Source organism: Leptodactylus fuscus, chromosome 11 (assembly GCF_031893055.1).
Source record: "Leptodactylus fuscus isolate aLepFus1 chromosome 11, aLepFus1.hap2, whole genome shotgun sequence".
Lineage (NCBI taxonomy): Eukaryota > Metazoa > Chordata > Amphibia > Anura > Leptodactylidae > Leptodactylus > Leptodactylus fuscus.
Genome location: NC_134275.1, coordinates 64,099,786 through 64,127,267, shown reverse-complemented (window position 1 = coordinate 64,127,267; position 27,482 = coordinate 64,099,786). Strand labels below are relative to the sequence as shown.

The 27,482-nt window shown below is 42.3% G+C and overlaps 1 protein-coding gene across 1 annotated transcript in view; it reads right to left on the bottom strand.

Moving 5' to 3' along the window:
* Nucleotides 1-27,482, bottom strand: part of WDR44 (WD repeat domain 44) — a 64,350-nt gene that overhangs the window by 22,953 nt on the left and 13,915 nt on the right. Inside the window, exons 2-4 of the mRNA XM_075259028.1 lie at nt 13,419-13,452; nt 3,465-3,539; nt 1,007-1,640 (exon numbers count right to left, since the gene is read on the bottom strand). Of these exons, the coding sequence (XP_075115129.1) occupies nt 1,007-1,640; nt 3,465-3,539; nt 13,419-13,452 (743 nt within the window). The remainder of the gene's footprint in view (nt 1-1,006; nt 1,641-3,464; nt 3,540-13,418; nt 13,453-27,482) is intronic.

Sequence of the window (27,482 nt, the reverse complement as noted above, 5' to 3'; positions counted from 1 at the left end):
AACTGCCCCATCTTGCCGCGGATTTCGCGGCCGAATCACCCACGGTCTCCGCAGTGTGAGGCTCCGCTCCATTCATTTGGGCCTAATCCATCGTGGAATGCCGCAACGCAATGTGTACACGCGGAACCCCATGTGAACTAGCCCTAAGAGGAACTATGCAATATTTTCACATGTCTGTTTTAATAATAATATTCTGTGTCCAGCTCAAAATAATACATAAAAGTATCTTTTCTTAAAGCTCTGTAGTGTGCTGTTCCTCTGTTACTCCTCCTGGAATGTATCAAAATATTAACTACCAAGATTAGCATTTGGGCATCTATTTTACACTATATATAAACTGTACTAAATTTAACACTTTTATATCTTCTGGAGTAAAAAGTTGCCTAAGAAGCATGGCCTTCGGATAGGCCATAAAGCCCTTGCAGGGGCTGGTTCTTTTGAGTGCATCTACATCCCCATACTATAGAGCCGAAGCAGATGGCACTGTGCCATATATAGTGACCCGGCATTGTTAATGCAGCTCTGCACCACTGCACCTATGCAAAGGACACCTTTTTTGGCATTTACTGGGTACATATGGACCATGGATAATTTTGTGAGCATCGGGGGCTTCTCCCAGCTCATTCGTTTAACATATAATAAAAATGAGGCATGTTAGAGTTACTTGTCCTAATTCTACAACATCATTTGCTTCTCCACAAGGCCTAATCTGTAATAAAGAGATATAACGAAGTTTGTTATAGTCATTTATATTATTGATTTATGCAAAGTTTATTAAAAGGTTTCAAACTGTCCATTCAACGGGTAACAAAGCAACAATTAAAAAAAAAAAAAAAAAAAAAAAAGCAATAAGATGTCAGATATACTAACAGCATTGGCATCTGTTAGTAAATCTGATTTATTACCTAAACTTTTTGGGACTCTCAACAGTAAACAACCTAAGTATACAGCAGTATTGGTAGGAGAAATGTACCACTAGATAAATGTGACAATTTTATATACTCACATTCCAGTCCTGAAGATCTCGGGCTCTCATTATCATAGTCCCCTTTCTTCTTGCGTGGCGGTGGTGCAGGCCGTGCAGGTGGTGGCGGCCTAGGTGGTGGGACATTTATAGGAGGTGGGGGACGTGTTGGACCAGACTTCTTGGTACTTGCTACAATATCAGGCTCAACATTTATCTGTCGAGGAGGTTTAGCAGGAGGTAACTGCTCTGCAGTTTCAGAACTGGAAGATTCATTGGACAAAGGATCTTTAGGCTTCTCTTCCACATCCTCCTCGTGCTCAACTGGTTTGTCCGTAAGTCCGTCCTTTTCATTGATTTGAAGATTATCCGCTAAGTCTATGATATCTGCAATTTTAGATGTCTCCACCAACTGTTCAATGATGGGGATGGAGACATCGGGCATCTGACTGGGCTTTGTCCCTGTGAAGTCCTCAACTTCCTGAAGACGAAGGTCTCCTGCGTCATTATGGAAAGTTGTCTCTGTAACCACCAGTACAGGGATGTGGCTCAAATGTTCCTGACTTGTTTTTCCAGACGTAGTTGCGATATTTATGGTGTCCACGTTTTCAGAAGGACTGGGGCTCTCCTCTATGGCACAGGATTTCTGGCTTTCTTCAATGATGCTATCAATAATCTGAAATATTAAATCAATAAAAAGGTATATAGGCACCGGATATAACAACTGGTACTAGAAAAATGTATAAAAAAATAAACAAAATGGTCACTATCATGCCATAGATCTAGGTATCCTATTTAAAGCGGAGGCCAAACGTGGCGGAAACGCAACTTTTCTGTTGCAGATTTTGCTGTGGTTTTTTGAACCAATGTCAAAAATGGCTACAAAAGGAAAGGGAAATATATAAGACACTCTTGTACGTCTCCCTTCTGCTACAACCACTCCTTGCTTTGACTCAAAAAAAATAAATAATAAAAAAAAAAAACTGCAGCAAAATCTGCAACAAAAAAGCTGCGTTTCCACAATGTGGGGCCTCAGCCTGACAGTTCATGAGATGGTACCATAAGCTTCAATGGTGAGCGTACACATTAGAAGAACGTCAGCTGAACCGAAAGATTTTAGTAGTCCTGGATAACCATCCAATGTGTATGGTAGAATCTTGACTGATTGGGATGAAAAAATGGTTGGACATGTTGGATTGTAACTGCCTAATTCATTGTTCTCCATGAAAATAAGTCACCACCAAAAAATTCTGGACAAAACTTAACTGTAAAGATACTGTTACATGACAGCTACTGTATGTCACTCCAATCTCCCATACTCATTTCACTCGACTGTCCATGTATATGTTATGCAACTGGAGAGCGAGCAAAACTGTCCGCGTTTTCTCTATCCCAAGAATAGGCAGTTGCGAACCACGAATCCCTATAGCCCCAGAAAACTGTGGTCGGAGAAAAGTTGAAGAACCCTATACACATTAGATGCTCACATCTAAAGTGTATGGCCACCTTAATTGGACTCTTATTGAGAACACATGGACACTAAGTTCAAGCCATGTGTTGGAGGGAAAAGCCATCATCTAAACAACATCTATGCAAGGTGTACAGCAAAAATGTTGCGATAATGAAAAAGAATGGTATTTCTAACAGCAAAATACTCCAAGAATTCAATATATTTCACTATGATTAAGAGTAAGTCTGGTGACCCGGCCTTGAAAGAGAAGCAGCAGCTGGCAATGCGAGGGATATAAGAAACCATTAGTGCAATAAAAGCCAACAGGTTAAGTGATATCTTGGTAACAATTAATGCATGAATATTGGATGTAATAACTATACAGTAGCTGCCCTGCTTACTGTGCGCTACCTTCTCTACCACTGGGCTTTGTTGAAGGGCGTCTACAGATTCAGAAGGTTTCCCTTATTACTGCATGAGCTAAAACATCAGAGCCCTTCCAGTACAGTAGTCTGAGTATAGCGAACATGTCCATAGATCGCTACTGACATATCTGGCATATCAAGATTCACAGATAGACACTGAATCACACAACCAACTAAAATCTAGAGATACTTATAGTGGTTTCCCCAATAGCTAAAAAATTTCCACAAGATTAGTTATCAGTATCGGGTGGGTCTGACATCTGGACCCTGAGCAAACAGCTGATTCATCCACCAGAATCTTGCAATGAATAGGAGAAGAGCTGCAGTTACTAGCGCAATCACTACAATGTATAAGGCTCTGTACACGGCAAACAGGTTCCTGTCCACACATTGTAGAGGTGGTGCCTAAAACTGCAGCACTCCCCCCAATTCTCTGGAGCCAAGAGTTGTATTCAGCTTTATACATTGTATATGGCTTGCAGTGTCCGAAACCGCTGATCAGCTCTAGTGTCAGACTTCGACAAATAAGATACTGATGACCAATCCTGAACATAGGTCAACGGTACCCAACAAGGCTCGCTTACAGGGGTCGTCCATGACACAACAGTCACAGGATAACACAAACCTCTTTAGAGTTATCTTGCTTTGGTTCTGTGGTTCCAGTTTCCGGTCCACCGTTTTCGGAATGTGTGACTTCTTCCTATGAAAACCATACGAGAGCATTATTAACAATTACGCAGAAATGTACAGCAAATAGTTAATCCTATGAGTCCACATTTTTGGTAAGCTATCTGGGACTGAACTGGCAGTCCAGTCATCATATGACTAGGCATCTGGTATGTGGGTGACAAGTATGCAAATCCAGGACAGGTTAATAATACTAACAATTAAACACGCTGTGGAATGTGAAGACTGACAAAGAAATCCCTGCCTAATAGTATTAGTAATACCGTACACAAGCAACACTAGTGACAATTCACTGGTGCTTAAAATGGAAAATACATGGCAAGGCACCAAAAAGGCTTTTGGTTGTATGAAGTTGTAGAAAGGTTGTAATATATATAAAAATTTTTTTATAATAATAATAAATATTAATAAATGATCACTGGTCATTCTGTAGTGATCAATGGGTGTTCACTGAGGAACCCTAGTATGAGGATCAGAATTAAAATGGACCCCACAGGTCCACTAACCTGTGAAGTTTTCTGTAGCTTTAGAGAGTAGTTACAACACTCAATCCCCAGTTTCTTTATGTTTCCAGTAAAGACCCCCATTGCAGAGATATCACTGCCGTCAGACATCAGTGTAAAGTTCACTTGTACTAACCCGGGAGAAATCTCCACTACCCAAAGAGATCCACCCAACAATACACCGATATGTGTAGCTGACACGAAACAGCACTGATATCTCTGCAACAGGGGCAACTACTAAAAAAATAAACCCAGCATAGGATTCAACAGAGCAGCTCTCTAAAGCCATGTAACACTCAGGTCCTCTTTAGGGACCTCCTCCATTATGGCACTTGGCAGAGCAACACGTACATTTTAGATACTGAAGTAAAGGCACTGCCATACAATCATTTTCCTGGGGTTCCTACACCTATTAATAGACCATTTACCTAAAATCTTAACGCGTACCTCCAGTTATAAATAACATTTCATACATGAATAATACAGGTTTATACCACTGTAAATCAATTAACTAGCTGGCAGCAGCCTCCTACTCCACCCCTCCCTTTTCCATAGAGTTCTGTGTGTGTGACTACAGAAACAGAACCGTATGTAAACAAGATATGGAGCAGGAGAAGAGCTTAAGGGCTCGTTCACACGTGGGCAAAGGGGCGGATTTTGACAGCGGATTTCGCTTCAAAATCCGCTTCTTTACAATGGTGGTCTATGCAGACCGCTGGGCTTCTTTTTTCCGCTAGCGGTAGCACCCTTCTATGTCGGCTCATTCATTTGAGCCGACATAGGAGGGGAAAGCCGCGACCGCGATGGTCGTAGCAGGCGGGTTTTAACCAGAGAGACTGGTAAGGTTTGTTTCTTACTACTAGGTCTTGGAAAAGAATTTAAGAATTTTTAGCTCTGCTGAAGATCACATCAAGAACTAGCAGTGACAAGAGACTATGCAGACACTGCTGTATGGTCGCTGTATACGTATTGCTGTTACTGCAATGTATTACGGCTGTAAAGTTCGGCAGCAACTGTAGCAGATCCTTTGTTCTTCCCATCCAGCAAACCGTGGTCTGGGTTATCTCATGGATGCTGAAAAACTCAGCTCAGCTCAAAGCTAATGATGGGGATGACTGTGGGGGCAGAGTCAAGAAACAATGCTAACATAGGCAGAAAATCTGCACCATTTATAGCTGGTTGAGATTTTATGAAATCTCACCCACACATTGCAGAAAACAATAAAAGGGTGTGAAAGCCGAACTGGGGTGCACATTTATGTTCCAGATTTCACCCTTTACATTACAACGCATAATGTGATATCAACACAGACTTTGGTAACTTTCTGCTGCAAATTGCATCCAGTGTGGACATACTCCACGGCTTCAAGTCTGAGGGCCAGTGTGAACATCACAGATGACACCCCAATTAGTATATTGGTATTTTCTCTGACCCATCCATTCTATTGAAAGGGCCGACACGTAAATGCGGATAGGTTTAGGACCTGCTCCGTAATTTGCAGCTCTTAAAAGCGGCCTAGAAACAGACACAAAAACTACAGCTGTGTGTATGGGCCTATTGAAGTGTACGGGCTCGTACTTTGGATACAGTTGCGGCTGTGTGTATGCGGTCCACGAGTGTGCTGCAGTGTCCTTCTATATGTTACACTGATTTTTTTTTTTTTTTTATTAATATGGGTGAATGTACATTATATATATATATATATATATATATATATATATATATATATATATATATATATATACATACACACACACATATTGTCAGGGTCTGGGGTTGCTAGGTGGGGTGGCATAGACACATAAGTCCAGTTTCTTTAGTCCAAAACAAGGGTAGAGTTTATTTTCACTCAAAAAGGTAGTGCAGCAACAAAAGGAAAAAATACAAAAATAAATCCCTGCCCGGCTAGGCTCTAACTAAACATAGAATGTGTTACCTCACCTAGAATAACAGTAATCAAAAGCCAGTAGAATCATTCAGGACACAGCTCCAAAAATATGACCTCTCTGTAGCCTCTTCAGCCAAACTCTGCCCAAAGTGTTGCTGCTGGAGCAACTTCTTAAGCCTCCTTGACGAGGAGACTCTAAACAGCTGAGTTGCTGCAAGAACCACCACAAAGTGTGGACTGGAGGGGGGTGGAATGACAGGTCCCACTGCCAACCTACCTGCCATTCCTAAAAAATCCAGCCCAATAAACAGAACTTTGAGATAACACTCAGCAGACCGAGTTATCTGCTGAGAACCATTCTTTCTGGAATTTTTCATCTCACCCACCTGAGTAGTCTGGGTGATATATAAACCCCCCCATGATCTGACCAGCCATTGGCTTACTCTATATATATATATATATATATATATATATATATATATATATATATATATAAATATATTTAGGCAGACCTGTAGTTGTACAAGGGATAGCAGTTTTTTTTATTTAGAGTTTCTGGCGCCACTACCCAGGAGAGATATCCAGGAAGGTGAACTAAAATTACAGTTTGCTGATAAAACATTTTTCAACCAAGGTTGTCTGTAGGAATATTTACTCACCGATATCCAGCGCAACAAATATTACAGCGCACACCATTATATTGCAAGCAGGGTTTTTATGTTTCACCTTTCTTACCGACCAGCTGTTGCATCTGGTCCTTTTACTATATTAGTGCAAGGAGGTGAAAACAGAGAGCTCCATGCCCTGTATAGTGACCATTACTACGGCTCAACTTCCACAGAAATTAGAGGGAACGGAGCTGCAGCAACGACATCCATGGAGTTATCTGCTTCTGGCTCTGTGCACTGTATAGTACAGCTACCTAATGCACCCTCTGAACAACCGATCCTAGCAGAGACCGTGTGTCCTACCAATGAGATATTCATGAACTATCCTAAAAATAACAGACCATTAAAAATGCTCATTATTGCTGTACAATATCCCCTATGCTTCTACTATAATACAGTAGCCTTCTGTGCCAACATCTAGTGCCAAGAAAAACATGGCAATAATTCACTGCTTATTACATAATGATACACTAGACTTAAAAATAAAGTATAGCCGGTTTATTTCTTCATTTGTTTATTAAAACCAATAAAATCTATCACTTTTTCTAATCTGTTTTTATTTTCTTATTGCAATTTTTTTTATTCTATTTTCTGTATATGATCATGGGGGCTGCCATGTTGCCTGAGCTTCACCTTTGCAGCATTTGGTGATATGCTTTACTGCATTGTCTAGGCCATTGCCAGCAATGGTTTACAGCAGAGTCACTGAGGTCTAGGAGAGGGTTTTCATCTATTGTCAGTAGTGGATGTAATAATTTGTCACAATGAGTGTTAACTGTAGAGGTTTGAACATCCATTGTGATACTGTCAGTTTTATTTGTGATATAAAGGAGGTCACTGTTGAAATGAAACCCCCCCCATAGAATTGGGAAGTGTAAGGCTGATATTGGGCTTTAGTGTAAAGATGTATTAAAAAAAAAAAAAAGATATTGTACTTTTTTTTTTTAATAAAAAAATATATATTTGTAGCTTATTGACATGGAAAATTAAAAATAAAAAATTCTTAAAGTCTCACAAAAAGACAATTTTAATAATAAATAAAACAAAAAAATACGGCCATAAAACGAACTTTTGTATTTTAATGACTATATTCCTTTAACATGAAGAATTTTTCCACCGATCGTGGAGGCCACTCTTTAATCTATTAAAGGTTAATGACTGTACAGAATATGTTCTTCTTCCAGATGAGGTAATGTATTGAGCACTCACTGAAGTCTCGGTCTATGACTCTCTCCTGCAGGGTGGAATTTGATTTACCTCCTGTGATTTGGCATTAAATTGATCTGGGTCACTAACACTCCCTGAGGGACAAACCTGGGAGCCGTTCTCCTACTGGCACGGTCACCTTCCCAAGTACAGAACGTCAGACTGGTACAGAGATTAGACGGATGTTTGTGTGTCTGGAAAGAGGAATGGAAGTTACACTGCGGGGACGGTACTGTGCCAAAGATTTAGGCAGGTGTATAAAATGCTGCAAAGTAAGAATGCTTTCATTTCAGAAATATAAGGGTTAAGAAAATATTACTGTCGACTAACAAAACGAAGTGAATGAAGAAAAGAGAAATCTAAAGGTCATCAATATCTGGTGAGAACTTTGCCCTTTGCCTTCCATCAATTCTTCTCTGTACAGTTGAAGACAGTTGTGAAGGAACTTGGCGGGGAGGTTGTACCAGACATCTTGGAGAACGAAGCACAGATCTTCTGTAGATGTAGGCTTGCTCTAATACTTCTGTCTCATCATGTAAATCTATACGGACTGGATGATATTGACATCAGGACTCTACGGGCCATATCATTACTTCCAGGACTCCTTCAAAGGCCACTCCAAATATTGATAGGATTTAGATTAACACTTCTACTTTTGAAAGCATTCTTCCTTTTTGCTTTACTCCTCCCCACCTCTCACACACTGGCTTAAAACGTTTGCATTCACACAACTGTACATAACTAGACTGACCTCTAAATCATCCCTTTCATATTGAATTGCAAACAATGCTTATCTGCATGTTAACACACAAAACCTGAAAAAAAGTCTTGGGACTTAAAGGGGTATGTCTTAGGGCTCGTTCACATCTGCGGCCCAGCACTCCGTACTTAGGTTTCCGTTTCCTGCCTAAAACACAGGCAGGATACGGAAACCTGCAGGAGACTTTCTCACCCATTCATTTGAATGGGTGAGAAAGCTGTCCGGCCGTGAGCGGCGGTGAGCGTTTTGTGCTCTCCGCCGCGAAACCGGGTTTTATAATCCGGAGACAGAGTCGGACATGCAGTACTCTGTGTCCGGATAAAAAAATCCGGTTTCGCGGCAGAGAGCCTAAAACGCTCACCGCCGCTCACGGCTGGACCCGGTCTATGGTTTCCGTCTTCTGGCATGCAGAAGACGGAAACCATAGAACGGAGACCCCAAACGCAGGTGTGAACCCAGCGTTACTGAGAATCAATCCCCAGGATAAGGTCATCAGTATGTGATCTATCAGTGTCCAACACCTGAACCCAATACAGCTCAGCTATTTTGGCAACCACTGGGTGCTGGAAGCTTTTGCCCTTGCAGCACTACTACTACTCAATTAACAGGAGCGGTGCAGCAATTTCCCAAAACCGCCACTATGCACAGGGGTGCCTGTGTTGCTCCTATTACTTGAACAGAAGCAGACTGCACAAGCTCCACATACACCAGCACCGTGATGGCGAACCTATGGTACGGGTGCCAGAGGTGGCACTCCGAGCCCTCTCTTTGGGCACTCATTCATGGAACATATTATACTGTGTGGGGGTCACTGTGGAGCTGATTGTACTGTGTGGGGGTCACTGTGAAGCAGATTTGACTGTGTGGGGGTCACTGTGGAGCTGACTGTACTGTGTGGAGGCCACTGTGGAGCAGATTGAACTGTGTGGAGGCCACTGTGGAGCAGATTGTACTGTGTGGGGGCCACTGTGGAGCAGATTGTACTGTGTGGGGGCCACTGTGAAGCAAATTGGACTGTGTGAGGGTCACAGTGGAGCAGAAAGTTCTATAAAACCCCATTCGTATGACCATATTGTGCAGGTCTGTAATTGTGTGCAATTGTGGATCCACACATTATTAACGTTAAATTGCCATGTTGGCACTGTGATAAATTAGTGGGTTTTGGGTTACAGTTTGGACACTCGGTCTCTAAAAGGTTCGTCATCACTGCACTAGCAGATTCTGGCACCTGGAGGCTGCCCAAACAGCTGATCTGTGTGGGAACCATACAGATCACATATTGATGATCTATCACGTGGCCAGACAAATCCTTTAATAGAATTGCATTGAAATCAACATATTATGGAAATATAATTGTCAATAGGATGTCCAAGCAAAGACAACGCCATTCACAATGAAGATCTCAGGACGATCAGTTGATATCCCCGCTACTACTTCCAGCAAACAACTCATTTTGTCATGGAGGCTGTGTAATTTTTCCTGTGTCTTCCATACCATAGCCAGAATACAACGCCCAAACCTAAATTATTCTCATCTGCCTTATGAGCCTACCTTTTGATAGAAAAGCCATGTGCTAATCAAAGAATCTGCTGCTTATGCAAACCCTGATATATGAGTGTCAGTTCAAGGTGAACATACACTATATAATTTACTCTGTATTTCCTGTAGGCACAGGTGAAGAACCTGTAATTATCGGTTACCCCACCATTGCATTCTTAAGTCATCCATCAGTCATGAGATTGGCGTGTTCCCGAACCTGACATTACACATAGCTGGCATCTTTCAGCACGGTGCAGTGTATAGAATACAGTCACGTTACCTTCTTATCTGTAGGATGTTATTATTCATTATTATTGTCCCTCTAAACTACTGGATATTTTACCTATACAGTAATAACAACAGCAGCAGTACCAGTGGGTGATATACCAGATGCCCACATTAAGTGTCACTCACTGGTTACAGAGTAGAAGGTGTATGGAGATTTCCGACACATCCTCAGAGGGCTCAGTACCAGCAATGGGGGGTGGGGTGGGATGGTTCCAGCATTACTAGGAAAGGAGAACATGGTACCAGCACAGCAGCACCAGGAAGGGAGCAGGGAAAGGGGTTCATTAGACTATTTCCCCCATGTAAGAAATTATAGTACAGGACATTATTTGCAAGAGGAAGTAACATAGATGTGCAACCAAATCTATCACACATCACAATAGGAAGTGGTAAAACACACAGATAGGCAAACATTCAGGTACGGTAACTACATTAACAGAAAAACCAAAAAGTAAATAGATTTTCTTATTACGTTATGTGCATTTCACCCTATGAAATAGTCTTTAGTGACATGCAGAAACGTCCAAGTCTGTATTAGAATTAATAGAATACAGCATAATATTCTATAATTCTATAGTTTTCTTACGCAGGGCTAAGGACATGCTGATAAACTCTTCATTCTAGCCTACAAATGATACATTGGCAAAAAGCTAAGGACAAATGGAAGCAAGTATGACAATAGAATCAGACTACACAGGGTAAGTAGTCTGTAACCATGTAAACACAAAGAATTGAACAAAAACTTTAGACAACAGTGGGGAGGTTCTGGGAAATAACGGTCGTAGCTAAGACTTATTGTAGGCATTTCTGGAAGCTTATCACGCAGCCGAATAAAGAATCCAACATGGCTGAGGATTATTTTCCATACCAGGCTTAATGGAGAATGCAGAAGGAATTGAACAGCTCCGTTCTCTATGTAGTGGCAGAAGCAAGTTACTGCAGCTCAAGTCCCTATTAATTGAATGGAAGCTGATCTGCAGTAACTAGTCTGCCCATTACACAAATCTGAGCTGTCTGCATCCTGCTCCATTCTCTGTGTAGCAGCTGCTGAGAATATCTAATTAATGGAGGTTGCGGGTCTAAGGCCTCGCTCACATCTGCATTGGTATTCTGTGCAGGGGAGTCGCATGAGGAACCCCCCCCCCCAAACGGAATACCCAACGCAACTGCAAACGGTGTGCCAGTGAAAGCACACGAACCCCAGAGACTATAATGGGGTCCGTGTGCTTGCCGCCAGATCTCCGCAGGGATCACGCAGACAGGGAAAGTAGCTTACAGTAGCTTTCCTGTCTGCATGATTTGTGCGGGCAGCGCGCAGCAAGCACATGGACCTTATTATAGTCTATGGGGTCTGCGTGCTTTTACTGCACAGCATTTGCAAATGCATTTGGTATTCCATTCGGGGGATCCCCATGCGGACTCCCCCAAACGGAATACAAACACAGGTGTGAACCAACCTTTATCAATATTTTTAGAATAAAAACCGCCTTACGCTAAGGCCCCACGGGCCGTAAACGCAGCGCCAAAGCATGCAGCGTGAACGCATTGCGGTTCTTTCCGCAGCGCTTTGAAGAGAAAGTTCATGGAGTTTTCCTCCACGGACTTTCTCTTACCATTATATCTATGGGAAAGCCGCTGGCATTTCTGTAGATATAGCTGACATGCTGCGATTTTAAAAACCACAACGGTTGTGGAAATCGCAGCGTGTCTGCACTGCGATTTTTTCTGCAAAGTGGGGATGGGATTCGCATGAATCCCATCCACTTTGGAAGTACTGTAAAAGGCCCGATTTTTCGTGCAGCACTTCAAGCCTGTGGGCCCCAGCCTTAAAGCTAAAGCTCCACATTGTGGTAACAAAAATTTTTTTGTTACAGATTTTGCTGCGTTTTTTTTTAGTCAAAGCCAGGAGTGGATTGAGCAGAAGATAGAAGTATCAGAACTTCCTATATATTTCCTGTTCCATGTGGTTACATTAATTTAAATGTATATTTAGTAATTGTAAATAGTTCTCGATTCTTCCTCCTTTCAAAGCTGCCACGCCAGGCCCCAGCACAATAGGGCTGAATGTTACATCCACAAAACGGGATTAAAATGTGGCAGGAAGAGCAATGCCTCTTGATATGGATTCTGTCCCCATCACTCCTGGTACATGAACATGCCTCCCTTCCCAACACTACTACTACATCATGGCTGCAGAAATGTTAGGCAGGGTAGTACTAATGTAACAAGAGTGGTCGGGAGAGAAGTACCAATGACACTGCCCAATGAATCTTCAGCGGACGTTCAGAGGCGATAATAGTACAGCGTGTAAGCATTTATATTCCCTGTTCTGAGTATGAGCAGGACTACATGACCTCACATCATTACAGACGGTCATGACGTGACCCTTCTGATGAGATTTTAATCATGTTTCAAGGCTGTAATGTCCAATCCTGTTGTGCTAAGGTTTGACAAGACAGCTCTGAAAAAAATTATAGGTTATATTTATGTAAGGACGCGTTCACACTAACGATATTAAGGTCTGTTGCTGTCATCTGTCACAGGTTGACAGAAACAGACATTAAAATTGTACAGTAATAGATAGAGATGGAGCACCCTTTGTCTGTGTCCGCTCCCATACACAACGCGCTTTCTTCCATCATTTTTGTTAACTTTTGTAGAGGAAGAAAAAAAAATCCTGCATGGAGAGCTTTTTCTTCTGTCAAAAAAGTAAAAAAAAAAAAAAACCACAAAAGTAAGAGTCTGTCAGGTTTTAACATTGCACTGAATGCAGACGGACACCTGACGGAGGGGGCTCCGTTTCTGGCATTTAGTGTCCTTTGCTCTCATCTGGAATACACTGAATAACTGTAATGTGAACGCACCCTAAAAGGGGTCAATTGCTTTAACCCAGGCTCCTAACAGAGTCTAGTGCCGGATGCCCTTTAACTAAAACTATAAATTATACAGATATATCCATCAATTTCCAAACAGATTAAAAAAAAATTGCAATTCTGGCATTGAGAAACTATCAAGGCAAAATGTAGGTTATGTGACTTACCTGCAGACTGAACGATACTGGCTTTGTTGGAGATCTGTAAAAAAAGAATACATAGAAAATAAGACAATGACCTTTACATAACAATTTGTTCCCATGAGAACTTTTATTCTATTCAATTTACCGTCATATAAGACTATAACTGAAGGACAATCTGTAAGTCAGAACATAACAGGATCTCAATTCTGAGATGAAGAAGAAGATTACATGGAGAATTTGATATAAAACCCATTTCCCTACTCAGAATTGGAAGTAAAGAAGAATGATGTGCAGCCAACGCCGGGAAAAGAATCTATGCCCTGTATAATTCTACAGAAACTAGTGTACAGCGTATGTTAGGGCAGAGATGGTATATATTACTCAACATAACCATGAGCATACGCAATCCAACCCATGGCAAAACGTAGGCAAATGCATAAGCTAGGATTCCCAAAAATGGGTCGAAGTCACATAACATCCAAGGCCAACTATTTAACATTAAGGCTCGTTCACACGGGGCAAGAGAGGGCAGATTTTGGCGCAGAATCCATGTCATAATCCGCCTCCTCACAATGGAGGTCTAGACAGACCGCTAGCTTTCGTTTTTCCATGAGCGGCACCGAAAAAAGTATCGAGCTGCCCTTTCTTCAGGAGGATTCCGCGGCTGATTCAGCCCCAGCGTCACCCTCCGAACTAGACCCATTAATTTGAGCCTACTCCGGAGGGGGAAGCCACAACAGTCGCGGCAGGCGCATTTAGGCCCCATTGCGACACGGCTTCCCGCGTCACTCTAAGGACCAAAATCCGCTCCCCGTCTGAACGGGGCCTTACCCTATAATCCACCAGCAGACTACAGACTGTTGTATCGAAGGGAAGACACCAGAATCATCAATGCCATGGCGCTGTCATTAGGTAACACTACCCCTACTTAAAGTTCAAAAACACTTTTCCATCCCTGCACCCCTCTCCAGGCTTCTCTCATGTATACTGCCCTCATATCCCTTCAGTTTTTCCTCACTCCTGATCAGATTCCATCTTGGCTTTTATATTTCGCTTTGCTCTGATATGATGAATGTTGCAGTGGGAGAAAGGCCTTGACATGTTCACATAGTGGGATAACCCTTTACTCTGGCTAACAGATAGGCCTCAGAGTGAGGAAGCCCTGATAAGACTTAGACAAATGGGTGATCTTAAAGACATTAAAGGGGTTGTCTGGTTTCAGACAAACATTGAGGCACAAATGCAATTGTTTGTAGAATGAACTAAATTTGTCTGAAACTGGACAACCCCTTTAAGTCATTGTAATAATCACCTTAGTCCCCATACTGATACTTCTACATAGTACTAAAGGGTCATGAACAGTCGGTCACAGAGTTGGGGGCACTCTGCAGGGTATATGCTATAATGAAGAGTCTGCAAAAAAAGATAGGCCTTGCAATGGCAGCCATAAGGGGATATCACCAATAACACGAAGACCAGACATCCTGGTTCACTGTATCCGCTCTTAAAGCACAATAAAAGTTAAAAGAACGTCCCATTTATTTCCTTCAGTGTCTGTTTGCAGGAGACATCTTTCTGGAAGAAGCTCAGTGAACGAAAGAACCTCATATTTCACAAACCGCTAGGACAAGAATCACCTTCATTCCGATATCCGGCCATTAGTGGTGAATTCACAGCCAAATTTGGAAGACAGTCTGCTGGAGCAGTGCCCTAGGCTTACTAAGAGCGAAAAACAGTACTAACATACGACTGCCATTATAATGAGGACTTACAGACCCTTAACCCTTTCACGGCTCAACTGCTGCGAATATCCCACGCTTGGCCAATTCTGAAGACTCATATAAAGTTCCAAGTGATTAACATGGCTCATTCTATGTCAGCAAAATATACAGCATTCTATAGGTCAATACATCATCGGTAATCTACTAAAGGCTATAATGGGCAACAACATTTATTAATCTGCAAATAAGGGGAAAAGTGCATTGAGGATTGCCTTACCTCGTCCTAGTTTTGAACGGTTTCTAGATTCCCAGGCAAAGCACTTTTCCCCTTATTTGCATATTTATACATGGCAATTAACATGAGGATGGGCCTCCAAAACTGAACAACCGAGGCATATTTGGAAACTGTAGAATCTCCTTTACAAGGTACTGGGATTAAGTGTATAACCAATTTACTGCAGACAGACTCCCTTAGTTTTCATCAAGCAGAGCAATCTGTTCTATGACTGTATACGCCTTCCTACATGTGTTTACTGCTGCTAATAATTACATTATGGCTACAGCACATTTTAGATTTGTCTCCGGCTGTGGGCATGTACAATAAGGAGCACCCTGCCCCCTCCCCTATCCATTCATTTGTTTACATATAATTCTGCCAGGAGTAACTGTACAACAGCAACTCAAATAATTAAGGCTGGGTTCACATCTGCACCCAAGTATGCACTGAAGACTTTTGCAGAAGTAGCTGAAATTCCCCGTGTAGGACTTTTCGTTCTGCCACTTTCAGTTTTGGAACAGCTGACACCCAACGGACACAGATTATAGTCAATGGGGTCTTCCGGTGTTCGGCTAGTGTGAACCTAGCTTAAGTTGTCTGAAAAGTTGTCACCATTTAAAGGGATCCTATCAGTCAGACACAATTTTTTGTAGGTACCACGTTGGAATAGCATTAAGAAAGGCTATACATCACCTACCTTTCATCGGCTTCTCCACGCCACCGTTCGCCTACAATCCCGATTCTTGTCGGTATGTAAATTAACTCTCTCGCAGCACTGGGGCTGGGCCCCAGGCTCAGACAGCACTGGGGGCGCCCACCCATGCTGCAAGAGAACTCTTTCCAGCGCTGCCTCCTCTTCTTCAGCAGCGTCATCTTCAGCCTCTTCTTCCAGCGGTGGCTTGTAACTTCTAAGGCCTCGGGCAGAGCAGACTGCGCATGTCCACAGGCCACGAGAAAATGGCCGCTTACAATACTGTGCAAGCAGCCATTTTCTCATGGCCTGTGGGCATGTGCAGTCTGCTCTGCCCAAACCCTTAGAAGTTACAAGCCACCGCCGGAAGAAGAGGCTGAGGATGACGCTGCTAAAGAAGAGGAGGCGGAACTAGAAAGCGTTCTCTCGCAGCATGGGGGACGCCCCCAGTGCTGCAAAAGAGCTCATTTAAATAACGACAAGAACCAGGATTGTAGGCGAATGGCGACACGGAGAAGACGACGAAAGGTAGGAGAAGAATAGCCTTTCTTACGGCTATTCCGACGAGGTACCTACAAAAAATTGTGTCTGACTGATAGGATCCCTTTAAGTTAGCAACAGTACTGTACACACACACACACACACACACACACACACACACAAAACATACTACAGCAATTACACACAATTGTATGATCTGATTTTCGGATCCATATTACTGCCAGAAGACTCCCTGAGCTTCCACTGAATCAAATTTGGTCACCAAACATTTAGATTTCTTCTCACAAAGTCATAGTTTCTCTGTACGCTGTAGGGAATATTTGTAAGATTTATTTTGCAAAAATTAAGAAAACCGAAAAGTTTGACTAGCCGGAAATCAAACAAAGATAAAATAAATAAATAAATAAATACATAAATAAATGAAAAAAAAAACAAAAGGTAACATTGGAAGTAAAAGAATTGTATGAGGAGATCTAACAGCCAACGTCCCTAGTTAGTCATCTTGGTAGTTAGGTCCGCTCCATTTCAGATACAGAATTATTGCTTTTGTAAAAATGCTTTTTTTTTATATTTCAAAATTACACACCAACCCCAAGCTAGCGAAGAGCAGAAAATCCTGCAGAGTCATCTCTTCTAACCCACACAGCTCTTCCTGCATGACCTTCATGAAGAAGAGAACTGTCTGTTTCTATAATTGACAGGTAGGATTTGTCTCTGCAGCAGAGTCTATCAGACTTACATTGTTCGCATCCTTCATACAGAACAGATAAGCCAAAAAGTTCAAGAATAAAAGTTAATAAAAGGAGACCTAGCGGAATAACCTGAACAGAGTCCATGGACTTTATTAAAGGGAGCCTGTCACCAGAAACCAATCAATAGATTGGGGTCCCCCAATTCTAAGGTTGTTTTGTGAATCGGTGCCCCCCTTACCGACATCTCACCATTTTTGTCAATATGCAAAGGAGCTCTATGGAGCAACGAGGGCCTTGCGGCTTACCTCTTTGGAGGAACGGCAACGCCCTCATCGCTCCTGTCAGGGGAATGCCCTGGGGTAGATGCTGTCGGTTTCCGAATCTGGGAAAGATGAGTATGAGCGCTGGGAGAAAACAGACACATCCTCAGATGCTGTATACAAAGTGTTCTGAGGTTCATTACAATTTATCATTGGATTATAAAGAGAAATAATGGTTTTATGCGGCAGCTTTGCCTATTGCCATACCTCCACAACGGAGGCACCGATTCACAAGGGGAAAACACTGTTTGATTCAGGTGACCCTAACCTATCTATCTGCTCGGCTGGGTTGATATGCTGGCTTCTGGTAAGACTCCCTTTAAGGAAAGAAAGTTTTTTTTCCGTATAGTGGAATATGACATTTTTTAGTTACAGTCCCAAATTTGAGGCAGCGATTCTGATTTCTGTCATGGTGTAGATATATGTGATATAGGTACATAGCAGATAGGTACTCCATTCCCAGAGAATAGCATGTTCACATTGACAATTGCTCTTGTATATATGTATTATTGCCATATATAAATGTAATAATGCCTATATAGCATATAGTTCATCAACCCATCAAACGTTGCTTTTGACTCTATTAAAGGACAATACATCACATTCATACAAGACCATGTCAAAGGGTAGGCACAAATGTGTAAACGTAGTTTTCTGTTACACCGCCTCTGAACTCACATAATGACAGATGCAGACACAACACATTAACTGTAATGTAAGAAACAAGGCTTTATCCTGTCTTGCTGGTTATTGTATTAAACAGAAGATAAAATTGCATGTGTAGCCTAGTGTGATGATGTAGGGGAGCAGCTTCTGTTTGCATCCAGACTGATCAGAGATTTTCCAGGTGATCAAGTAAAGATCAGGAGTCTGACACCTGGGCCTCGGCTGATCAGCTGTTTCCCAACACAGCACTGTACATTTGTGAAGCCGCTGTACTTGGTATTGCTGATCATAGCTGCTATTAGGCCATGTGATTGATGAGTATGAGGTCACATGGCCTGTGAAGCAAAAGTAAAGCTCAAGGAGCACTGCTGCTGCTATAACCAGCTGATCCCGGGTGTTAGACCCCCCATAGATCTGTAATTGATGACCTGATCATCATTCAGAAAGTCCTAGAAAACCCTTTTAAAGAAGCAGATGTGACCCTAGTCTCTGGATCATAGTACTATTCTATTGTTCATATTAGGGTCAGTATCGTAGATTTCATATTCCATTTAGGATATCTTTAGGGGCAGTAAAGGTCAGTGGTGCCTGGTGTTATGGTCAGTGTTTAGGGCAGGGGTAGGGAACGTACGGCTCTCCAGCTGTTGCAAAACTACAACTCCCAGCATGCATACTGGCTCTGCTGTTCTTGGAACTCCCATGGAAGTGAATGGAGCATGCTGGGAGTTGTAGTTTCACAGCAGCCGGAGAGCCGAATGTTCCCTATCCCTGGTTTAGAGACAATAGTTTTTGTCACCCCCATTCCCATCCCGTTTGTTCTACCATCTCCATTCAGTCTCGATCATTTCCCATTTCCTTGCATTTGTTTCACCAGCTAGTGCCATGATGGCTCCTTTATATTACTTATTTATGGTGCTGTCTGGTTGGGTATTAATGTAGCATGTCTCCACATTAGACGCGTCTCCACATCGCGAAAGCACACAAAAATGATTAGACGCGTCTCCGCATAATGTGTACCGTAGTGCAGTATGTCTCCACATTCTCCACATCTTCCAGAAGAACCAGTGACATCTGCCTGGTGATTACCTTTGACCCTGAACTACACATCAGCTGAGGTAAGTGAAAAAAGGCGGGAAATTAGAATTACAGTGCACAGCTTACACTAGGCTTTAGTTCCCTGAGTGAACCTGAGGAGAAAAAGTATATTTTATTAATTTACCACACATTTTGGGGTACATTCTCGTTTGTTACATGGTAATTTTGTGCCACCAGCGCATCAGAATTCTGGAAATAAAATTGCTGGGCCTTGGATCTTTGGCATTGCTTGGAAGCGACCGGATGGAGTGCAAGAATTGAGGATGTTTCACGTCCTATGCCGAAATGAGCCGACGCTTCGGGCCATTATTCAGCGTCACAAGCGCCTGGATCGGGAATTTGGTCGGCCGAGTGGGCAGCTTATGCAAATATTCCAAATTGGCCTGGTTTTCAGTACACTCATCGTACTGTAAATCATCAACAAAATTTTGTAAACCCTTTCACCAGCGTCAACACCCAGAGAATCGAGGCAAATTGGGGTCGTGTCAAAATGGAAATTCTGCGGAAGATGCGTTGTACTTCGCCGAATTTATCGCCAGGACACTTGGCTGAATACTGGTGGAGACTGCAGCATCGAGAGACTCCGTTTTGCAACATCATTGCTGAAATTGCTCGTCAGTTCCCTTTACTATGAGTTTTTTTGCGCAAAATCATCCAATTTTTTTTTAAGTAAAACGCGTTTTTCGAATGTGGAGACATGCTACACTAGAGCAAAAACGTGTGGAGACATGCCACACTAATACCGCCCGGTTGTGGCAAAACTTGACCCTACTGTAAGTCCTAGGTATAACAGCACCGTGAGACACGGCCATGGATAAACTCCAGTTCTGCCAGCCGGTGTCATTACACCAACACGTCCTGCCCCTTGACAGGTGCTATTGTCACAAGATTATCAATTATTCATGTCACCTTTCAATGGGTTTAGGCCGTGTTTCCATGTTCATGAAGCCAAAACCAGGAGTGGATTGGGGGGAAGAAGAAAAAAAAAGCCATCATGCGCCATCTGTGCTCTATATTCTCTCCTTTTAGGATCTACATCTGGTTTTGGCTTCAAAAACTACACCTAAAAAACAATCATGTAAACCCAGCCATATGTTGTGGACGATCTTTGGACACACAAAACAGTTTTTGGAGATGGAAAAGATGCTAGAGAGCAGCTGTACCCTATGAAGCGCCTTCTCCAGGGGGCTGCTCAGTTACGCAAGTTGGATATGACTGTACATAATTTTTGCTCAAATTTTTTTTTTTTTTACTTTAATTGCAGAAAAAAAATGTTTAAAAAAAAAAAAACACAAGAGGAGGAAGGAATGCTGCAGTTTAAGCTTTTATACAACCAATACATTCATGGCTAAAAATATGAAGTTAATCCATTATCCTATTATGTTTCTTCAGATTCATTCTGCAATGAAAATAAAAGTGTTCATTAGTTATGAGCGTACATCTGTTCAATTATTCAGAAATGCCGCCCTCCTCTATCAAATATACAGGCTGCATTAACTCTCTGTGTGCTGAGAAGCATGGCAGGACCTGATCGAACATGCAGCGAAATCTGAAGAATGTCTCAGCACTCTAGAAGCAGAAAAGACCTGTACGGGTTTCTGGACTAAGACTACCTTTACAAGGACACTATATAGGTCAGCTTCGAGTCAGAATTTTTGGATAGATCCCATACAAAATACAAGGGAGTGGGGGAATATATATTATATATATATATATATTATATATATATATATATATATATATATATATATATATATATACACACACACACAAACACACATATCTATCTATCTTCACACAATTACCATATATACGGTGTATATATATATATATATATATATATATATATATATATATATATATATATATTATACACACATACACAATAATAATAAATAAAAATACATTATATATATTATGTATTTGTATTTATTATTATTTGTGTGTGTGTGTATATATATATATATATATATATATATACACACACACACACACACACACACACACACACACACACACAGATATCGATATATATAGATAGATAATTAGATAGATATGTGTGCGTGTGTATATATATATATATATATATATATTACATATAATACATATACATACACACACACATAATGCAGTTATTCCAAGGGACGAAAACTGTTTTTGTGAATACTTGTATTTCCCATGAAATAATTTTGGTGCCCCTTTTCCTAGAACTGTATGTTCCCCAATTTTTCCTCTTGGAAGTGTATAAATAACCGAACAATGGAGCTTTACCATGACCCCTGTGGATGCGTTATGTCCCTGCTCATGGAAGGGGAAATTTATTACTCCCTATATGCCAGAAAAACACACATTTCGTGCTCCAAACGTGCTCCTCATGCTCAAATCTACACCACACCCACATTTTTTTTAAACGTCCCGCAGCCTAATTTTTTTTTATACATTGTGAGCCCCACAAAGGGAATCACAATGTATATTTTTTTTCCTCCTACCAGTATGTCTTTGTAGAATGGGAGGAAATCCACACAAACACAGGGAGAACATACAAACTCCTTGCAGGTGTTGTTCCTGGCAGGATTCGAACCCAGGACTCCAGCGCTGCAAAGCTGCAGTGCTAACCACACGGTGTTGCCCCGGCATGGGGGAATTTTTAACAAAAAATAACTCAAAAACCACCAGCATGACCACTGAGGCCAATCAGCGGCTTAGGGGGACGTCACAGCGCAGTGGAGACTTCCGGCAAAATAAGACGGAGCAGCAGGACCAGACCATGTCTGGGAGACCCCAGAGAACTAGAGACAGGAAAGTATGGCCAATTTCTTTAAGACAGGCCATATATATCTGATCGGTAGGCGCTATACTGGGCCACAAATTTCTGACTTAAGTTATGAAAAATCTGGTAGTATATTTTACATGCGGTTATTTCCACACCAACAAAGATGGCAAGGTACTTCTCATGCCTGGTAATCCGTAAAAGTGTGTCCTATAGATATAAAACCAGTCTCTATGCCTGCAATTCTGCCCGTCAATGCAAACAGCATTTGTCTACCCATAAAATAGGCTACAAGGTATGAACAGCTTTGTCCGGTATTGTGAGAATAACCTAATTTGTGTCCTATCTATATGTCGCTGTATGAAAACCCAGTAATATGTCCTTACAGAGAGCAAGTACTAGCAAGGTTTTGTAAAGTAGAATAAAAACAGGGTAGCCTTGTAGTGGTTCCTGGTAACATAGGGTTAAACAAACCCATAGGGATTCGTAGGATGTCAGCTGTTCTGATGCAAAAATAGTACTGGAAAGGTATAAAGAAAATGACAATGCCAGGAAGAGACTTGGAAGACGCGGTGACAATCTGCAGTGTTCTGCTCAGTCTAATGAACCATATAGTCTTCCTACGTACACCGGGGCCTGCTGGCTCTAATTCCTAAAGGTGCCATCAATTCCAGAACATGGTTGGCAATAATCTACGGATAGTCATTCATTACTGTATCACCATGTGAATTTTAGCGTGTTTTGCCCTCGGACAGCAGGTAGAAGATGAGCCGCTGATAAATTGTGATCTACTAATCTGTTCCCAGAGACAAACACGAGCATCTGCTATCACCAGATCATACGAAGAGCGGTGACAAATGCTGATACTTGTACTGGGTGCCACCCTGTACTCCCAACCTAAATGCCAGTTATGTACAGGGACATTACACCGGCTATGCCATTAATTCCTGATAGGGAACCCAACTATTTCATTGGGAGGGGTTGCCATATGACACTCCAGATTGAGGTTTATGGAAAGAAACATGTCCATTGAAAGGGTTTTTTTTTTTCAGGAATATACTAGTAATGGCCTATGTTTAGAATAGGTTATCAATGGCAGATCAGTGGGTGTCCTAATCCCAGAACCTCCATCAAATAGCTGACGACAGAGGGGCAAAACGGTGGCTCAGTGGTTAGCACTGCAGCACTGGAGTCCTGGGTTCGAATCCTGCCAGGAACAATATCTGCAAGGAGCTTGTATGTTCTCCCCATGTTTGTGTGGATTTCATCCCATACTACAAAAACACTGATAGGAAAACAAAAAAAAAAAGTACATTGTGAGCACTATATGGGGCTCACAATCTACATTAAAAAACAAAAACAAAAAAATAGCTGACTGCAGGGCCCACCGCACCATATGCTTAACTCGGACCAAACTGCGGTAACCAGGCACATTTACTAGGATTCCTGCGCCCCACTCACCACTTTTTAATGGGTGGAACAGGATGGGAATCTAAGCCGAACAGATTCAGTATAACTTGTGGGAGATAGCTGGAGATAGCATAAGTACCAGACTCTGCTATACTCTGCCATTGACACAAATGCAGTAGTGCGCACACTGCTCAAACACATTTTGATCCAGAACAAGGAACAGAAGTCCCCCTTTCTCCTGTTCATTTGGGGTCTGAACAGTTGAATCCCCACTGATCAAGAAATGCTCCCCTCTCCTATAGAGATACTTTTGAAGTGCTTTTGTGGGACATCCCCTTTAACACTGGAGTATGAAAGACCAGTCTTAAGTTCCACCAAGTGTACGGCACTGCGCTACTACCCGGCTCTCTATTTACAGTGTTATATTTCTGGAAATTTCTGGAATCCCGCTTTAAAGGTATATATCAATTTAAAAATATCAATATTTTGTAGGGTTGCGATGTGAACCCACCACCTATCACTAACAGGAAAAATCAAATGCTCTGTGTGCCCCTTTGATCCCCGCCATACACTACTTGCTCCAGTTTACAACTATGTCGGTGCTGCATCAAGTCTCTATGCACTGGTGCTCAGGCCATTGGTTGTGCAACAAAACTGCAGCGCTGCCCCATCCGAGTAAAGCCACGAGCCGAAAAAAATATATAAGTGGATGCAGCACTAAACCAGCTCTGCGGCTCCTTTATTCTGGGGCCCAGAAGTAAGACTCCACCAACCCCAGAGCTAAGGCTTTCGCCCCCCCCAAGACTCTGCATTTCTTATACAAAGCTGGCACATAACATTTTTCTTTTTCGTATCAGTATGTCCTTGTACAATGGGAGGAAATCCAGGCAAACGTGGGGAAAATATACAAACTCCTTGAAGATGTTGTTCCTGGTGGGATTCGAACTCAGGACACCAGCGCTGCAAGGCTGCAGTGCTAACCATTGAGCCACCGTGTTGCCCCGGCACATTACATTTTTCTCCCACTAGCACCCACAGGTTGGGACGTGCTGCTGATGAATATGGTAACCATTACCATTCTGTTTTTGCTGTGTTTTCACCACTGGTTACACAAGTAGGACAGGCTGAACCTGTAGCAGATAATACTGACTTCCAACACCAAGTGCCACAGCATTGCTTCATCATGAAGATCAGATAAAACGGCCTAAACCAAGAGTCGTGGTTCCTGATAATAGGTTTGGACTAACGGAAGTCACATACAAGTATACGGTCACCTTTGATCATCAGTTAAAGGAACCAGTCAAGCTGTTTTGAGCTACTAAGGATCGGTCATCACTATGATCTGTGGGGGTCCAACACAACACCAGGACGCTGCAAAGATTACCGTAGACGTTGCAGCAGTCTCTGTGTACTGGCACCTGCCACTGGATGGGAAGGTTTTGCAGCACCGTTCCTATTCAAGTAATAAGCGTGGCACAGAAATGCTGCACGCGCTGCCTCTTCACTAGCAGCTTTAGGCACCCCAAGGCTATGGATCCCCATAAATCACACACTGATGACCTATCTCAAGGTGTACTGACCTCAGCCTCACTGCACGCAATAAAACACGCACTGGAGTCAGATGACATCATAGACAGTCAGCATTCCAAACTATGTAAAAAAAAAAACCCTTTCATGTGGAAAGCAAATAGAAGATTTGTGGGTATAAGTATAGTCGCCACCATGTGATAAATGAAAGACGACCAGACCTATCATTTGGTTCTTATACTTAGCCACGATTAAAAACCTCCTCCTCCTATACCAATCACAGCAGACAAGACTAAACCAAGACATATTATGTTCACACTAACCAAAAGATCAAAGTCAGAGGGCCGTACATATCAGGCGTGGCATATAACATATGGCATACATCACATGTATATCTCTCTATACAAAAGAAAAAAAGCTATGAAGCAGGGCTGCGGAGTTGGGGACATTTTTGGCCGGAGTCATAAAACAGTTACTAATTCTAAATCTTACTTATAAATAAAACTTTTTATTTTCTCTAATTATTAATACTGCATAATTAGATGTATAATTTGTTACATATTTACTGTCATAGAATTCAATCATTTTTTTGTGAATTAAAGGAACTTTACTGCTTAGGTCTGGCCATGGCCATTCATAAAGGATTTGAAGCTGGAGCAGAACAAGGTCTGCCAGTTCTGGCTTACTGTATATAGGATGGGCACTGATGGGCACCCTAAAAGGAAACCTGGACCAGGTATAGCTCCCTTTAAGTTACAATATGCTGGCAGCTAGTAAAGGGCACTAGAATCATTATGCAAGACCACCTTTGCCATCCTACTAGATCTATAGGGCTTACTGGGCTATAATCCTATATACCTAAAATAATAAAAATAAAATAACAGTACAGAAAGTTAAAGGTTTTTTTCGGGGATAAAAACATTAATGATTGCTCCTACGGATAGGTCACTAATATCAGGTAGTTGGGGTGCTGACGCCTGCCACTCCCATCAATTCTGGAAGCAGACAGCGCCGTTCTCTGTGTAGTGGTGAAACTGAGTCACTGCAACTTAGTTCACTTTCAGATGAATGGGATCCGACCTACACTACCTGGCCCGGCCACTACATGGAAAACAGAGCTTCTTCTTTCCTGCTCCATTTTTTTGTGTATCATCTGAGAAGAGCTGACTAGTGAAGGCGACAGGCCCCACTGTTCTGGTGCTGATGACTTAACTTTAAAGATAGGTCATTTATAGTAGAAAAAAAAGGGGGTTGTTTGGAGAGTTAAATTTATTTTCCGTTCCTCTAGCTGGATCCAGGCTGGTTCCAACCTCAGGTCATGTGATAGGAACCATCCCTCGTCCCTTCATCCATTCCCCTCCTCGCCTGTTTACACCTGTGCTATAGGGGCTGATGTTACTATAGCCCAACACTCATTTCACAAGTATGCCAACCACCATCGGCCAACAGGAGAGTAGGTAGGGGAGCAGCGACCTGGGGAAAGGGGTACTGGTACTAAACCAGTCTAGAACTACCAGGTTTAGCATGAAGAAACCACCAGTAGAAGGAAGGGAAACTTAAAGGGATCTTATCATTGGATACCCTTTTTTCTGACTAACACGTAGGAATAGCCTTAAGAAAGGCTATTCTTCTCCTACCTTTAGAAGTCTTCTCCGTGCCGCCGTTCCGTAGAAATTCCGTTTTTCTTAGGTATGCAAATGAGTTCTCTAGCAGCACTGGGGGCGGTCCCCGGCACTCAAACCGCACTGGGGGAGGTCCCCTATGCTGCGAGAGAACTCTCCAGCGACGCCTCCATCTTCTTCTGGAACGGCCTCTCTCCCTGTGTCTTCTTCCATCCTGGGTTTCAATCTTCTAGGCCTTGGACAGAGCCAACTGCACATGCCAGAGCCACAAGAAAATGGTCGCCTACACAGTAAGCTGGTGTAAGCGGCCATTTTCTTGTGGCCCGGGCATGCGCAGTCAGCTCGGCCCGAGGCCTAGAAGATTGAAACCCAGGACAGAAGAAGACACAGGGAGAGAGGCGTTCCAGAAGAAGATGGAGGCGTCGCTGGAGATTTCTCTTGTAGAATTGAGGACGCCCCCAGTGCTGCGAGAGAACTCATTTGCATACCGAATGGTGACGCGGAGACTTCTAAAGGTAGGAGAAGAATAGACATTCTTAAGGCTATTCCTACGTGTTAGTCAGAAAAAAAAAAAAAAAAAAAATAGTATCCAATGATAGGATTCCGTTAACCCCACCAGACAACTTCTTTAAGTAAATGTTTGGCAGATCACACGAAACTGCTGTGAATTCTGTTGAAATGTAACGGAACAGACAGCATTAGATTACTGGACAGTAGGCCTCCGTACACATAAGAGAAAAATAAGAACTTCATGGTGGCCTCCTGAATTTCCCGCTACAGATGTTGTCAAGCCAAA